This window comes from Triturus cristatus, chromosome 10, assembly GCF_964204655.1.
Source record: "Triturus cristatus chromosome 10, aTriCri1.1, whole genome shotgun sequence".
NCBI classification, from domain to species: Eukaryota; Metazoa; Chordata; class Amphibia; order Caudata; family Salamandridae; genus Triturus; species Triturus cristatus.
Window position 1 is genome coordinate 1,055,644,926 of NC_140593.1, and position 16,121 is coordinate 1,055,661,046.

Below are 16,121 nucleotides of genomic sequence, written 5' to 3' on the forward strand. Positions count from 1 at the left end.
CGGTTTAACTCCAACAGATCCCAATCACATGATCCTTTACACAATGACTGCTGATTTTAAAACTTGCATTCTATTCTTCTGACACCCCGACCAATTAATCTCAAATCACTGTTCACTTTGATCTAACAGCAATTTTAAATAACCACTGATAATAAGATAACTATAATCGTTTTTAAATCACTTGTTTCCTTGAACAAATTACTTTTGAATGTCTGTCCAGGGCTCTATATTGTTAAGATTTTAATCAAACAATAAACTTATTACTCAGTAACACCTTTTTTTTTAATTGATCTTTCATTTAAACTGCTCGTTATTTTATATGTAGCTACCTGACAGTGAAAAAAGTCCAGAATATTTTAGTTTTTTATAGCCACGCCTTTGACCCTGCCCCCATACTCACTGACTCCGCCTCCTCTGCATGCAGCATCACAGTTCCCATACTTTTTTAATGCACTTCGTCCGCTTGTAGTGCTCATAGTTTTATAGCAATGCTTATGATTTTACCCATCACCAACCTCAGAGACATCAAGTTGTGCAACTCTGGGCAAAACCCAGAGCTTTTCCTTTGTTACACAACTCTTGGTAGCAGATGAGACACCTGGGCTCGAGTTACACAAATCTAACATCTGAGACAACAAAAACACCCCTTGTATTGCATTGCCACGGGCAGCCTCAGCACACAAAACTTTTTGTTTCCAAACCACAAAGGGGGTTGGGCGTTGTTCATGCTTGTTGCAAGACATAGTCACAATGCGGAAATGGCTTGGTAACGATTATATTTCCTGAAAATCAGGAGGCTAGGTAGGGGTAGGACGTCACAGACTACGTACGACGTCTCTGCCAAGGGCATTCTTATAGGCAGTGCTTTAAATGGGAAAAAATAAGTGCAGGTACTCATTAGAATAGAGGCGTGGCAAGTGGGCGGGTCTAGGTGCGGGCCGAAGAGCAATATATGATCGTACCTAATGACTTCTGTAACAGTTGCAGCACATGTCAAAACTCACGAGAAATGCGTTTATGGCAATAGAACAGATCAACCCATTACACATAATTACATGCTCCTCTGAAGCAGAGCAAAATCTGCCCTGGAGGAGAAACTTAACCTGCGCCTGCCGTGCTGTGGATCAGGGTACCGGTACTCTCCCTGGCTACAGAGAAGTGCCGGTACTGAGGGCAAAAAAAATCGGAAGTGCCGGTACTCAGTACCGGTGAGTACCGGCCCATTTAAAACATTAAAAGTACAGACTTTCTAAGTATCTACTGTGTAATGGACGCCAATGCATGTTTTATTCACTGTAAACTCACTTATCGATGTTTAGCTGCAGAAGACCCGCACGGGATTACGTAATGATATACAACACATGTTATATAGAATTTATGACATCATGCCGTAGCCTAAGGTTAAGGCTGAAACAGTGCAGAGGGGATGTAATTCAGACAGACTAACATTTAAACGCCGCTCTAGTACCGACAATCGAGAGATGTGCGGTGCAACACTTACAGATACAGTAGGGTCAACAAGACAGCAAGCAGAGTCCATGTTTCTTTGGAGAAATTCGGTAAAAAATCCATGTCTTCCCGTCCGCGTCTTGCTCTGCAGTTGCCAGAGATCTTCAGCACTTCTTCGGCTGAAGTTTTCCCACTCTCTCAACTGTTTACTAACTGCAGGGCTCCGGGAACTGAGCTCGGCTGGTGAGTTCTGATCACGTGATCAGACATCGGTCTGTACCGCCCACATCTATCCTTTCTCATCTATGCACGGAGTACGCTCTCCGTACACAGTGCCTTTTAATCTGTTTTTTCATGGTGACGAGACCGACTGTAAGTCCTCGTTATTAATTTCTACGCAGTTTACGCTTCACACCACCCCCGCGTGTTTTTCTGTCTGCAGTTATATGGTGCGACCGCGGCCAGGAGGTATGGGAGCGTTTTACACGAGCAAGTTACATTACATAATGTCGCATCCACGTTTTTTGGTACGGGGAGATTAAGCGATCTGCCCAGAATTAACCTGCCCCCCCCCCCCCCCCCCAGTTCCAAGATAACCCTAGCTATAACGCCACATCCTCTCCGATAAAATAGGCAGGGCAACTGGAATTATGCGGCAGAGGAGGGCCAAGTTACGCGACAGAGTTGTGTAAATTATAAACAGGAAAAAGCAAATTATGCGGCGTAATGCAGCACTCTGTCATAGATTTACTGAATTATTTTGTCATTTTTACACCTTTTAATCACTTTTTGGGTATTGGTTGCTTCTCATTAGTTTCAATTTAATATCCAAATACAGCAATAAGTAACAGAAAGGTGACCAGTCAACTTTTGCCAAGCGCCTTCAACTGCGCGGCAACACGTCACTGCGCTTCTAGTAACTTTTGAACCGGTTGACCTAGTAACAATTTTTTGGGGTAAAATTTGCAGATTATGCAGCAGATGATGGATTATGTGGCAAATCCATAATAAAACGATAAACGTCACAGCTGCACAATCACATAATTCCAGTGGCCCTGATAATAGGCAACAATGATCTGCTACCCTCCGCTCCCTTTTGTTTCGTGCCCACCTGCCCACCTGCCTCCTGCCATTAGTTATTTCGAACCCCACAGGCTTCTGTTCCCCCCTTCTCCCGATGACAGCCTCCCTGGGATTATAGTTGCTGTCCCCTCTAGGATATGGCTCCGCCTTCCCGGGCTGCACTTCAACACACAAGAATGTCAATTCTTTTTTTGAAACGCAAAGAAATACAAACACGCATTGGCAAAGCCAATAGGTCTCACCTAAACAAGAGCTATTGCTTTTGGCAATGGGTTTTTGTAATGTATAAACAACCGCAATGGAGCGCACACCGCTAGCTCCTCCTCCGGGTCGCCCCATGGGAAGCTGGTGCATGAAGTTCTTAAGTGGTTCACTCCAGTGGGTGCAAGTAAGTACTTGTTGATGATCTCTAGACCCGATACATGTCCCGGGTTTTAAAATATCGCCCGAGACATGGCTCGGGTTTCGGGATAACTTCCCTCCTCAGTAGAGAAAATAGTTAGGGGTGGAAGAGAGGGCCGCCAAGCAACCGTCAAGGGCCTCAGTGCCCACACAGGCACGCAGGTGCGTCGTCCAGGAGCTCGTCAGCTCAAAGCTCGAGGGAGCCATTTTTATAAACAACCGCAATGGAGCGCACACCGCTAGCTCCTCCTCCGGGTCGCCCCATGGGAAGCTGGTGCATGAAGTTCTTAAGTGGTTCACCCCAGTGGGTGCAAGTAAGTACTTGTTGATGATCTCTAGACCCGATACATGTCCCGGGTTTTAAAATATCGCCCGAGACATGGCTCGGGTTTCGGGATAACTTCCCTCCTCAGTAGAGAAAATAGTTAGAGGTGGAAGAGAGGGCCGCCAAGCAACCGTCAAGGGCCTCAGTGCCCACACAGGCACGCAGGTGCGTCGTCCAGGAGCTCGTCAGCTCAAAGCTCGAGGGAGCCATTTTTATAAACAACCGCAATGGAGCGCACACCGCTAGCTCCTCCTCCGGGTCGCCCCATGGGAAGCTGGTGCATGAAGTTCTTAAGTGGTTCACCCCAGTGGGTGCAAGTAAGTACTTGTTGATGATCTCTAGACCCGATACTTGTCCCGGGTTTTAAAATATCGCCCGAGACATGGCTCGGGTTTCGGGATAACTTCCCTCCTCAGTAGAGAAAATAGTTAGGGGTGGAAGAGAGGGCCGCCAAGCAACCGTCAAGGGCCTCAGTGCCCACACAGGCACGCAGGTGCGTCGTCCAGGAGCTCGTCAGCTCAAAGCTCGAGGGAGCCATTTTTATAAACAACCGCAATGGAGCGCACACCGCTAGCTCCTCCTCCGGGTCGCCCCATGGGAAGCTGGTGCATGAAGTTCTTAAGTGGTTCACCCCAGTGGGTGCAAGTAAGTACTTGTTGATGATCTCTAGATCCGATACATGTCCCGGGTTTTAAAATATCGCCCGAGACATGGCTCGGGTTTCGGGATAACTTCCCTCCTCAGTAGAGAAAATAGTTAGGGGTGGAAGAGAGGGCCGCCAAGCAACCGCCAAGGGCCTCAGTGCCTACACAGGCACGCAGGTGCGTCGTCCAGGAGCTCGTCAGCTCAAAGCTCGAGGGAGCCATTTTTATAAACAACCGCAATGGAGCGCACACCGCTAGCTCCTCCTCCGGGTCGCCCCATGGGAAGCTGGTGCATGAAGTTCTTAAGTGGTTCACCCCAGTGGGTGCAAGTAAGTACTTGTTGATGATCTCTAGACCCGATACATGTCCCGGGTTTTAAAATATCGCCCGAGACATGGCTCGGGTTTCGGGATAACTTCCCTCCTCAGTAGAGAAAATAGTTAGGGGTGGAAGAGAGGGCCGCCAAGCAACCGTCAAGGGCCTCAGTGCCCACACAGGCACGCAGGTGCGTCGTCCAGGAGCTCGTCAGCTCAAAGCTCGAGGGAGCCATTGTTATAAACAACCGCAATGGAGCGCACACCGCTAGCTCCTCCTCCGGGTCGCCCCATGGGAAGCTGGTGCATGAAGTTCTTAAGTGGTTCACCCCAGTGGGTGCAAGTAAGTACTTGTTGATGATCTCTAGACCCGATACATGTCCCGGGTTTTAAAATATCGCCCAAGACATGGCTCGGGTTTCGGGATAACTTCCGTCCTCAGTAGAGAAAATAGTTAGGGGTGGAAGAGAGGGCCGCCAAGCAACCGTCAAGGGCCTCAGTGCCCACACAGGCACGCAGGTGCGTCGTCCAGGAGCTCGTCAGCTCAAAGCTCGAGGGAGCCATTTTTATAAACAACCGCAATGGAGCGCACACCGCTAGCTCCTCCTCCGGGTCGCCCCATGGGAAGCTGGTGCATGAAGTTCTTAAGTGGTTCACCCCAGTGGGTGCAAGTAAGTACTTGTTGATGATCTCTAGACCCGATACATGTCCCGGGTTTTAAAATATCGCCCGAGACATGGCTCAGGTTTCGGGATAACTTCCCTCCTCAGTAGAGAAAATAGTTAGGGGTGGAAGAGAGGGCCGCCAAGCAACCGTCAAGGGCCTCAGTGCCCACACAGGCACGCAGGTGCGTCGTCCAGGAGCTCGTCAGCTCAAAGCTCGAGGGAGCCATTTTTATAAACAACCGCAATGGAGCGCACACCGCTAGCTCCTCCTCCGGGTCGCCCCATGGGAAGCTGGTGCATGAAGTTCTTAAGTGGTTCACCCCAGTGGGTGCAAGTAAGTACTTGTTGATGATCTCTAGACCCGATACATGTCCCGGGTTTTAAAATATCGCCCGAGACATGGCTCGGGTTTCGGGATAACTTCCCTCCTCAGTAGAGAAAATAGTTAGGGGTGGAAGAGAGGGCCGCCAAGCAACCGTCAAGGGCCTCAGTGCCCACACAGGCACGCAGGTGCGTCGTCCAGGAGCTCGTCAGCTCAAAGCTCGAGGGAGCCATTTTTATAAACAACCGCAATGGAGCGCACACCGCTAGCTCCTCCTCCGGGTCGCCCCATGGGAAGCTGGTGCATGAAGTTCTTAAGTGGTTCACCCCAGTGGGTGCAAGTAAGTACTTGTTGATGATCTCTAGACCCGATACATGTCCCGGGTTTTAAAATATCGCCCGAGACATGGCTCGGGTTTCGGGATAACTTCCCTCCTCAGTAGAGAAAATAGTTAGGGGTGGAAGAGAGGGCCGCCAAGCAACCGTCAAGGGCCTCAGTGCCCACACAGGCACGCAGGTGCGTCGTCCAGGAGCTCGTCAGCTCAAAGCTCGAGGGAGCCATTTTTATAAACAACCGCAATGGAGCGCACACCGCTAGCTCCTCCTCCGGGTCGTGTGACGAGCAGAGTGCGACCAACTTTTGAATCATTTATTACGGCTCCCTTGAGCCAACGGGCTGACGAGCCTTGGACCTGCACCTGCGCGCCATGAGAGGTACTTCACCTGTTTTAATTACATTTTGGCAGTCCACGCGGCACCCCTTCACACTGACCTGCTCCCTGCTGACGAGAGGCAACTACCTCGAAACACGTGTCCAGGGATGGCTAATGCATACACATACTTTTCTACATACATCGTGGCATAGGCGTACTCGCCGTCGCCACTACATCTACCACAGTTCCTTGGGGCAACTTGCTGGTGTGACGAGCAGAGTGCGACCAACTTTTGAATCATTTATTACGGCTCCCTTGAGCCAACGGGCTGACGAGCCTTGGACCTGCACCTGCGCGCCATGAGAGGTACTTCACCTGTTTTAATTACATTTTGGCAGTCCACGCGGCACCCCTTTACACTGACCTGCTCCCTGCTGACGAGAGGCAACTACCTCGAAACACGTGTCCAGGGATGGCTAATGCATACACATACTTTTCTACATACATCGTGGCATAGGCGTACTCGCCGTCGCCACTACATCTACCACAGTTCCTTGGGGCAACTTGCTGGTGTGACGAGCAGAGTGCGACCAACTTTTGAATCATTTATTACGGCTCCCTTGAGCCAACGGGCTGACGAGCCTTGGACCTGCACCTGCGCGCCATGAGAGGTACTTCACCTGTTTTAATTACATTTTGGCAGTCCACGCGGCACCCCTTTACACTGACCTGCTCCCTGCTGACGAGAGGCAACTACCTCGAAACACGTGTCCAGGGATGGCTAATGCATACACATACTTTTCTACATACATCGTGGCATAGGCGTACTCACCGTCGCCACTACATCTACCACAGTTCCTTGGGGCAACTTGCTGGTGTGACGAGCAGAGTGCGACCAACTTTTGAATCATTTATTACGGCTCCCTTGAGCCAACGGGCTGACGAGCCTTGGACCTGCACCTGCGCGCCATGAGAGGTACTTCACCTGTTTTAATTACATTTTGGCAGTCCACGCGGCACCCCTTTACACTGACCTGCTCCCTGCTGACGAGAGGCAACTACCTCGAAACACGTGTCCAGGGATGGCTAATGCATACACATACTTTTCTACATACATCGTGGCATAGGCGTACTCGCCGTCGCCACTACATCTACCACAGTTCCTTGGGGCAACTTGCTGGTGTGACGAGCAGAGTGCGACCAACTTTTGAATCATTTATTACGGCTCCCTTGAGCCAACGGGCTGACGAGCCTTGGACCTGCACCTGCGCGCCATGAGAGGTACTTCACCTGTTTTAATTACATTTTGGCAGTCCACGCGGCACCCCTTTACACTGACCTGCTCCCTGCTGACGAGAGGCAACTACCTCGAAACACGTGTCCAGGGATGGCTAATGCATACACATACTTTTCTACATACATCGTGGCATAGGCGTACTCGCCGTCGCCACTACATCTACCACAGTTCCTTGGGGCAACTTGCTGGTGTGACGAGCAGAGTGCGACCAACTTTTGAATCATTTATTACGGCTCCCTTGAGCCAACGGGCTGACGAGCCTTGGACCTGCACCTGCGCGCCATGAGAGGTACTTCACCTGTTTTAATTACATTTTGGCAGTCCACGCGGCACCCCTTTACACTGACCTGCTCCCTGCTGACGAGAGGCAACTACCTCGAAACACGTGTCCAGGGATGGCTAATGCATACACATACTTTTCTACATACATCGTGGCATAGGCGTACTCGCCGTCGCCACTACATCTACCACAGTTCCTTGGGGAAACTTGCTGGTGTGACGAGCAGAGTGCGACCAACTTTTGAATCATTTATTACGGCTCCCTTGAGCCAACGGGCTGACGAGCCTTGGACCTGCACCTGCGCGCCATGAGAGGTACTTCACCTGTTTTAATTACATTTTGGCAGTCCACGCGGCACCCCTTTACACTGACCTGCTCCCTGCTGACGAGAGGCAACTACCTCGAAACACGTGTCCAGGGATGGCTAATGCATACACATACTTTTCTACATACATCGTGGCATAGGCGTACTCGCCGTCGCCACTACATCTACCACAGTTCCTTGGGGCAACTTGCTGGTGTGACGAGCAGAGTGCGACCAACTTTTGAATCATTTATTACGGCTCCCTTGAGCCAACGGGCTGACGAGCCTTGGACCTGCACCTGCGCGCCATGAGAGGTACTTCACCTGTTTTAATTACATTTTGGCAGTCCACGCGGCACCCCTTTACACTGACCTGCTCCCTGCTGACGAGAGGCAACTACCTCGAAACACGTGTCCAGGGATGGCTAATGCATACACATACTTTTCTACATACATCGTGGCATAGGCGTACTCGCCGTCGCCACTACATCTACCACAGTTCCTTGGGGCAACTTGCTGGTGTGACGAGCAGAGTGCGACCAACTTTTGAATCATTTATTACGGCTCCCTTGAGCCAACGGGCTGACGAGCCTTGGACCTGCACCTGCGCGCCATGAGAGGTACTTCACCTGTTTTAATTACATTTTGGCAGTCCACGCGGCACCCCTTTACACTGACCTGCTCCCTGCTGACGAGAGGCAACTACCTCGAAACACGTGTCCAGGGATGGCTAATGCATACACATACTTTTCTACATACATCGTGGCATAGGCGTACTCGCCGTCGCCACTACATCTACCACAGTTCCTTGGGGCAACTTGCTGGTGTGACGAGCAGAGTGCGACCAACTTTTGAATCATTTATTACGGCTCCCTTGAGCCAACGGGCTGACGAGCCTTGGACCTGCACCTGCGCGCCATGAGAGGTACTTCACCTGTTTTAATTACATTGTGGCAGTCCACGCGGCACCCCTTTACACTGACCTGCTCCCTGCTGACGAGAGGCAACTACCTCGAAACACGTGTCCAGGGATGGCTAATGCATACACATACTTTTCTACATACATCGTGGCATAGGCGTACTCGCCGTCGCCACTACATCTACCACAGTTCCTTGGGGCAACTTGCTGGTGTGACGAGCAGAGTGCGACCAACTTTTGAATCATTTATTACGGCTCCCTTGAGCCAACGGGCTGACGAGCCTTGGACCTGCACCTGCGCGCCATGAGAGGTACTTCACCTGTTTTAATTACATTTTGGCAGTCCACGCGGCACCCCTTTACACTGACCTGCTCCCTGCTGACGAGAGGCAACTACCTCGAAACACGTGTCCAGGGATGGCTAATGCATACACATACTTTTCTACATACATCGTGGCATAGGCGTACTCGCCGTCGCCACTACATCTACCACAGTTCCTTGGGGCAACTTGCTGGTGTGACGAGCAGAGTGCGACCAACTTTTGAATCATTTATTACGGCTCCCTTGAGCCAACGGGCTGACGAGCCTTGGACCTGCACCTGCGCGCCATGAGAGGTACTTCACCTGTTTTAATTACATTTTGGCAGTCCACGCAGCACCCCTTTACACTGACCTGCTCCCTGCTGACGAGAGGCAACTACCTCGAAACACGTGTCCAGGGATGGCTAATGCATACATATACTTTTCTACATACATCGTGGCATAGGCGTACTCGCCGTCGCCACTACATCTACCACAGTTCCTTGGGGCAACTTGCTGGTGTGACGAGCAGAGTGCGACCAACTTTTGAATCATTTATTACGGCTCCCTTGAGCCAACGGGCTGACGAGCCTTGGACCTGCACCTGCGCGCCATGAGAGGTACTTCACCTGTTTTAATTACATTTTGGCAGTCCACGCGGCACCCCTTTACACTGACCTGCTCCCTGCTGACGAGAGGCAACTACCTCGAAACACGTGTCCAGGGATGGCTAATGCATACACATACTTTTCTACATACATCGTGGCATAGGCGTACTCGCCGTCGCCACTACATCTACCACAGTTCCTTGGGGCAACTTGCTGGTGTGACGAGCAGAGTGCGACCAACTTTTGAATCATTTATTACGGCTCCCTTGAGCCAACGGGCTGACGAGCCTTGGACCTGCACCTGCGCGCCATGAGAGGTACTTCACCTGTTTTAATTACATTTTGGCAGTCCACGCGGCACCCCTTTACACTGACCTGCTCCCTGCTGACGAGAGGCAACTACCTCGAAACACGTGTCCAGGGATGGCTAATGCATACACATACTTTTCTACATACATCGTGGCATAGGCGTACTCGCCGTCGCCACTACATCTACCACAGTTCCTTGGGGCAACTTGCTGGTGTGACGAGCAGAGTGCGACCAACTTTTGAATCATTTATTACGGCTCCCTTGAGCCAACGGGCTGACGAGCCTTGGACCTGCACCTGCGCGCCATGAGAGGTACTTCACCTGTTTTAATTATATTTTGGCAGTCCACGCGGCACCCCTTTACACTGACCTGCTCCCTGCTGACGAGAGGCAACTACCTCGAAACACGTGTCCAGGGATGGCTAATGCATACACATACTTTTCTACATACATCGTGGCATAGGCGTACTCGCCGTCGCCACTACATCTACCACAGTTCCTTGGGGCAACTTGCTGGTGTGACGAGCAGAGTGCGACCAACTTTTGAATCATTTATTACGGCTCCCTTGAGCCAACGGGCTGACGAGCCTTGGACCTGCACCTGCGCGCCATGAGAGGTACTTCACCTGTTTTAATTACATTTTGGCAGTCCACGCGGCACCCCTTTACACTGACCTGCTCCCTGCTGACGAGAGGCAACTACCTCGAAACACGTGTCCAGGGATGGCTAATGCATACACATACTTTTCTACATACATCGTGGCATAGGCGTACTCGCCGTCGCCACTACATCTACCACAGTTCCTTGGGGCAACTTGCTGGTGTGACGAGCAGAGTGCGACCAACTTTTGAATCATTTATTACGGCTCCCTTGAGCCAACGGGCTGACGAGCCTTGGACCTGCACCTGCGCGCCATGAGAGGTACTTCACCTGTTTTAATTACATTTTGGCAGTCCACGCGGCACCCCTTTACACTGACCTGCTCCCTGCTGACGAGAGGCAACTACCTCGAAACACGTGTCCAGGGATGGCTAATGCATACACATACTTTTCTACATACATCGTGGCATAGGCGTACTCGCCGTCGCCACTACATCTACCACAGTTCCTTGGGGCAACTTGCTGGTGTGACGAGCAGAGTGCGACCAACTTTTGAATCATTTATTACGGCTCCCTTGAGCCAACGGGCTGACGAGCCTTGGACCTGCACCTGCGCGCCATGAGAGGTACTTCACCTGTTTTAATTACATTTTGGCAGTCCACGCGGCACCCCTTTACACTGACCTGCTCCCTGCTGACGAGAGGCAACTACCTCGAAACACGTGTCCAGGGATGGCTAATGCATACACATACTTTTCTACATACATCGTGGCATAGGCGTACTCGCCGTCGCCACTACATCTACCACAGTTCCTTGGGGCAACTTGCTGGTGTGACGAGCAGAGTGCGACCAACTTTTGAATCATTTATTACGGCTCCCTTGAGCCAACGGGCTGACGAGCCTTGGACCTGCACCTGCGCGCCATGAGAGGTACTTCACCTGTTTTAATTACATTTTGGCAGTCCACGCGGCACCCCTTTACACTGACCTGCTCCCTGCTGACGAGAGGCAACTACCTCGAAACACGTGTCCAGGGATGGCTAATGCATACACATACTTTTCTAAATACATCGTGGCATAGGCGTACTCGCCGTCGCCACTACATCTACCACAGTTCCTTGGGGCAACTTGCTGGTGTGACGAGCAGAGTGCGACCAACTTTTGAATCATTTATCACGGCTCCCTTGAGCCAACGGGCTGACGAGCCTTGGACCTGCACCTGCGCGCCATGAGAGGTACTTCACCTGTTTTAATTACATTTTGGCAGTCCACGCGGCACCCCTTTACACTGACCTGCTCCCTGCTGACGAGAGGTAACTACCTCGAAACACGTGTCCAGGGATGGCTAATGCATACACATACTTTTCTACATACATCGTGGCATAGGCGTACTCGCCGTCGCCACTACATCTACCACAGTTCCTTGGGGCAACTTGCTGGTGTGACGAGCAGAGTGCGACCAACTTTTGAATCATTTATTATGGCTCCCTTGAGCCAACGGGCTGACGAGCCTTGGACCTGCACCTGCGCGCCATGAGAGGTACTTCACCTGTTTTAATTACATTTTGGCAGTCCACGCGGCACCCCTTTACACTGACCTGCTCCCTGCTGACGAGAGGCAACTACCTCGAAACACGTGTCCAGGGATGGCTAATGCATACACATACTTTTCTACATACATCGTGGCATAGGCGTACTCGCCGTCGCCACTACATCTACCACAGTTCCTTGGGGCAACTTGCTGGTGTGACGAGCAGAGTGCGACCAACTTTTGAATCATTTATTACGGCTCCCTTGAGCCAACGGGCTGACGAGCCTTGGACCTGCACCTGCGCGCCATGAGAGGTACTTCACCTGTTTTAATTACATTTTGGCAGTCCACGCGGCACCCCTTTACACTGACCTGCTCCCTGCTGACGAGAGGCAACTACCTCGAAACACGTGTCCAGGGATGGCTAATGCATACACATACTTTTCTACATACATCGTGGCATAGGCGTACTCGCCGTTGCCACTACATCTACCACAGTTCCTTGGGGCAACTTGCTGGTGTGACGAGCAGAGTGCGACCAACTTTTGAATCATTTATTACGGCTCCCTTGAGCCAACGGGCTGACGAGCCTTGGACCTGCACCTGCGCGCCATGAGAGGTACTTCACCTGTTTTAATTACATTTTGGCAGTCCACGCGGCACCCCTTTACACTGACCTGCTCCCTGCTGACGAGAGGCAACTACCTCGAAACACGTGTCCAGGGATGGCTAATGCATACACATACTTTTCTACATACATCGTGGCATAGGCGTACTCGCCGTCGCCACTACATCTACCACAGTTCCTTGGGGCAACTTGCTGGTGTGACGAGCAGAGTGCGACCAACTTTTGAATCATTTATTACGGCTCCCTTGAGCCAACGGGCTGACGAGCCTTGGACCTGCACCTGCGCGCCATGAGAGGTACTTCACCTGTTTTAATTACATTTTGGCAGTCCACGCGGCACCCCTTTACACTGACCTGCTCCCTGCTGACGAGAGGCAACTACCTCGAAACACGTGTCCAGGGATGGCTAATGCATACACATACTTTTCTACATACATCGTGGCATAGGCGTACTCGCCGTCGCCACTACATCTACCACAGTTCCTTGGGGCAACTTGCTGGTGTGACGAGCAGAGTGCGACCAACTTTTGAATCATTTATTACGGCTCCCTTGAGCCAACGGGCTGACGAGCCTTGGACCTGCACCTGCGCGCCATGAGAGGTACTTCACCTGTTTTAATTACATTTTGGCAGTCCACGCGGCACCCCTTTACACTGACCTGCTCCCTGCTGACGAGAGGCAACTACCTCGAAACACGTGTCCAGGGATGGCTAATGCATACACATACTTTTCTACATACATCGTGGCATAGGCGTACTCGCCGTCGCCACTACATCTACCACAGTTCCTTGGGGCAACTTGCTGGTGTGACGAGCAGAGTGCGACCAACTTTTGAATCATTTATTACGGCTCCCTTGAGCCAACGGGCTGACGAGCCTTGGACCTGCACCTGCGCGCCATGAGAGGTACTTCACCTGTTTTAATTACATTTTGGCAGTCCACGCGGCACCCCTTTACACTGACCTGCTCCCTGCTGACGAGAGGCAACTACCTCGAAACACGTGTCCAGGGATGGCTAATGCATACATATACTTTTCTACATACATCGTGGCATAGGCGTACTCGCCGTCGCCACTACATCTACCACAGTTCCTTGGGGCAACTTGCTGGTGTGACGAGCAGAGTGCGACCAACTTTTGAATCATTTATTACGGCTCCCTTGAGCCAACGGGCTGACGAGCCTTGGACCTGCACCTGCGCGCCATGAGTGGTACTTCACCTGTTTTAATTACATTTTGGCAGTCCACGCGGCACCCCTTTACACTGACCTGCTCCCTGCTGACGAGAGGCAACTACCTCGAAACACGTGTCCAGGGATGGCTAATGCATACACATACTTTTCTACATACATCGTGGCATAGGCGTACTCGCCGTCGCCACTACATCTACCACAGTTCCTTGGGGCAACTTGCTGGTGTGACGAGCAGAGTGCGACCAACTTTTGAATCATTTATTACGGCTCCCTTGAGCCAACGGGCTGACGAGCCTTGGACCTGCACCTGCGCGCCATGAGAGGTACTTCACCTGTTTTAATTACATTTTGGCAGTCCACGCGGCACCCCTTTACACTGACCTGCTCCCTGCTGACGAGAGGCAACTACCTCGAAACACGTGTCCAGGGATGGCTAATGCATACACATACTTTTCTACATACATCGTGGCATAGGCGTACTCGCCGTCGCCACTACATCTACCACAGTTCCTTGGGGCAACTTGCTGGTGTGACGAGCAGAGTGCGACCAACTTTTGAATCATTTATTACGGCTCCCTTGAGCCAACGGGCTGACGAGCCTTGGACCTGCACCTGCGCGCCATGAGAGGTACTTCACCTGTTTTAATTACATTTTGGCAGTCCACGCGGCACCCCTTTACACTGACCTGCTCCCTGCTGACGAGAGGCAACTACCTCGAAACACGTGTCCAGGGATGGCTAATGCATACACATACTTTTCTACATACATCGTGGCATAGGCGTACTCGCCGTCGCCACTACATCTACCACAGTTCCTTGGGGCAACTTGCTGGTGTGACGAGCAGAGTGCGACCAACTTTTGAATCATTTATTACGGCTCCCTTGAGCCAACGGGCTGACGAGCCTTGGACCTGCACCTGCGCGCCATGAGAGGTACTTCACCTGTTTTAATTACATTTTGGCAGTCCACGCGGCACCCCTTTACACTGACCTGCTCCCTGCTGACGAGAGGCAACTACCTCGAAACACGTGTCCAGGGATGGCTAATGCATACACATACTTTTCTACATACATCGTGGCATAGGCGTACTCGCCGTCGCCACTACATCTACCACAGTTCCTTGGGGCAACTTGCTGGTGTGACGAGCAGAGTGCGACCAACTTTTGAATCATTTATTACGGCTCCCTTGAGCCAACGGGCTGACGAGCCTTGGACCTGCACCTGCGCGCCATGAGAGGTACTTCACCTGTTTTAATTACATTTTGGCAGTCCACGCGGCACCCCTTTACACTGACCTGCTCCCTGCTGACGAGAGGCAACTACCTCGAAACACGTGTCCAGGGATGGCTAATGCATACACATACTTTTCTAAATACATCGTGGCATAGGCGTACTCGCCGTCGCCACTACATCTACCACAGTTCCTTGGGGCAACTTGCTGGTGTGACGAGCAGAGTGCGACCAACTTTTGAATCATTTATCACGGCTCCCTTGAGCCAACGGGCTGACGAGCCTTGGACCTGCACCTGCGCGCCATGAGAGGTACTTCACCTGTTTTAATTACATTTTGGCAGTCCACGCGGCACCCCTTTACACTGACCTGCTCCCTGCTGACGAGAGGTAACTACCTCGAAACACGTGTCCAGGGATGGCTAATGCATACACATACTTTTCTACATACATCGTGGCATAGGCGTACTCGCCGTCGCCACTACATCTACCACAGTTCCTTGGGGCAACTTGCTGGTGTGACGAGCAGAGTGCGACCAACTTTTGAATCATTTATTATGGCTCCCTTGAGCCAACGGGCTGACGAGCCTTGGACCTGCACCTGCGCGCCATGAGAGGTACTTCACCTGTTTTAATTACATTTTGGCAGTCCACGCGGCACCCCTTTACACTGACCTGCTCCCTGCTGACGAGAGGCAACTACCTCGAAACACGTGTCCAGGGATGGCTAATGCATACACATACTTTTCTACATACATCGTGGCATAGGCGTACTCGCCGTCGCCACTACATCTACCACAGTTCCTTGGGGCAACTTGCTGGTGTGACGAGCAGAGTGCGACCAACTTTTGAATCATTTATTACGGCTCCCTTGAGCCAACGGGCTGACGAGCCTTGGACCTGCACCTGCGCGCCATGAGAGGTACTTCACCTGTTTTAATTACATTTTGGCAGTCCACGCGGCACCCCTTTACACTGACCTGCTCCCTGCTGACGAGAGGCAACTACCTCGAAACACGTGTCCAGGGATGGCTAATGCATACACATACTTTTCTACATAC

The 16,121-nt window shown here is 51.5% G+C and overlaps 1 protein-coding gene across 1 annotated transcript in view; it reads right to left on the minus strand.

The window, feature by feature from the left end:
• Positions 1 to 1,978, minus strand: part of LOC146796553 (cytochrome P450 3A29-like) — a 204,348-nt gene extending 202,370 nt beyond the window's left edge. The window contains exon 1 of the mRNA XM_085629188.1: positions 1,502 to 1,978. Within this exon, the coding sequence (XP_085485314.1) occupies positions 1,502 to 1,572 (71 nt within the window). The 5' untranslated portion in view covers positions 1,573 to 1,978. The remainder of the gene's footprint in view (positions 1 to 1,501) is intronic.
• Between the last annotated feature and the right edge of the window lie 14,143 nt (positions 1,979 to 16,121).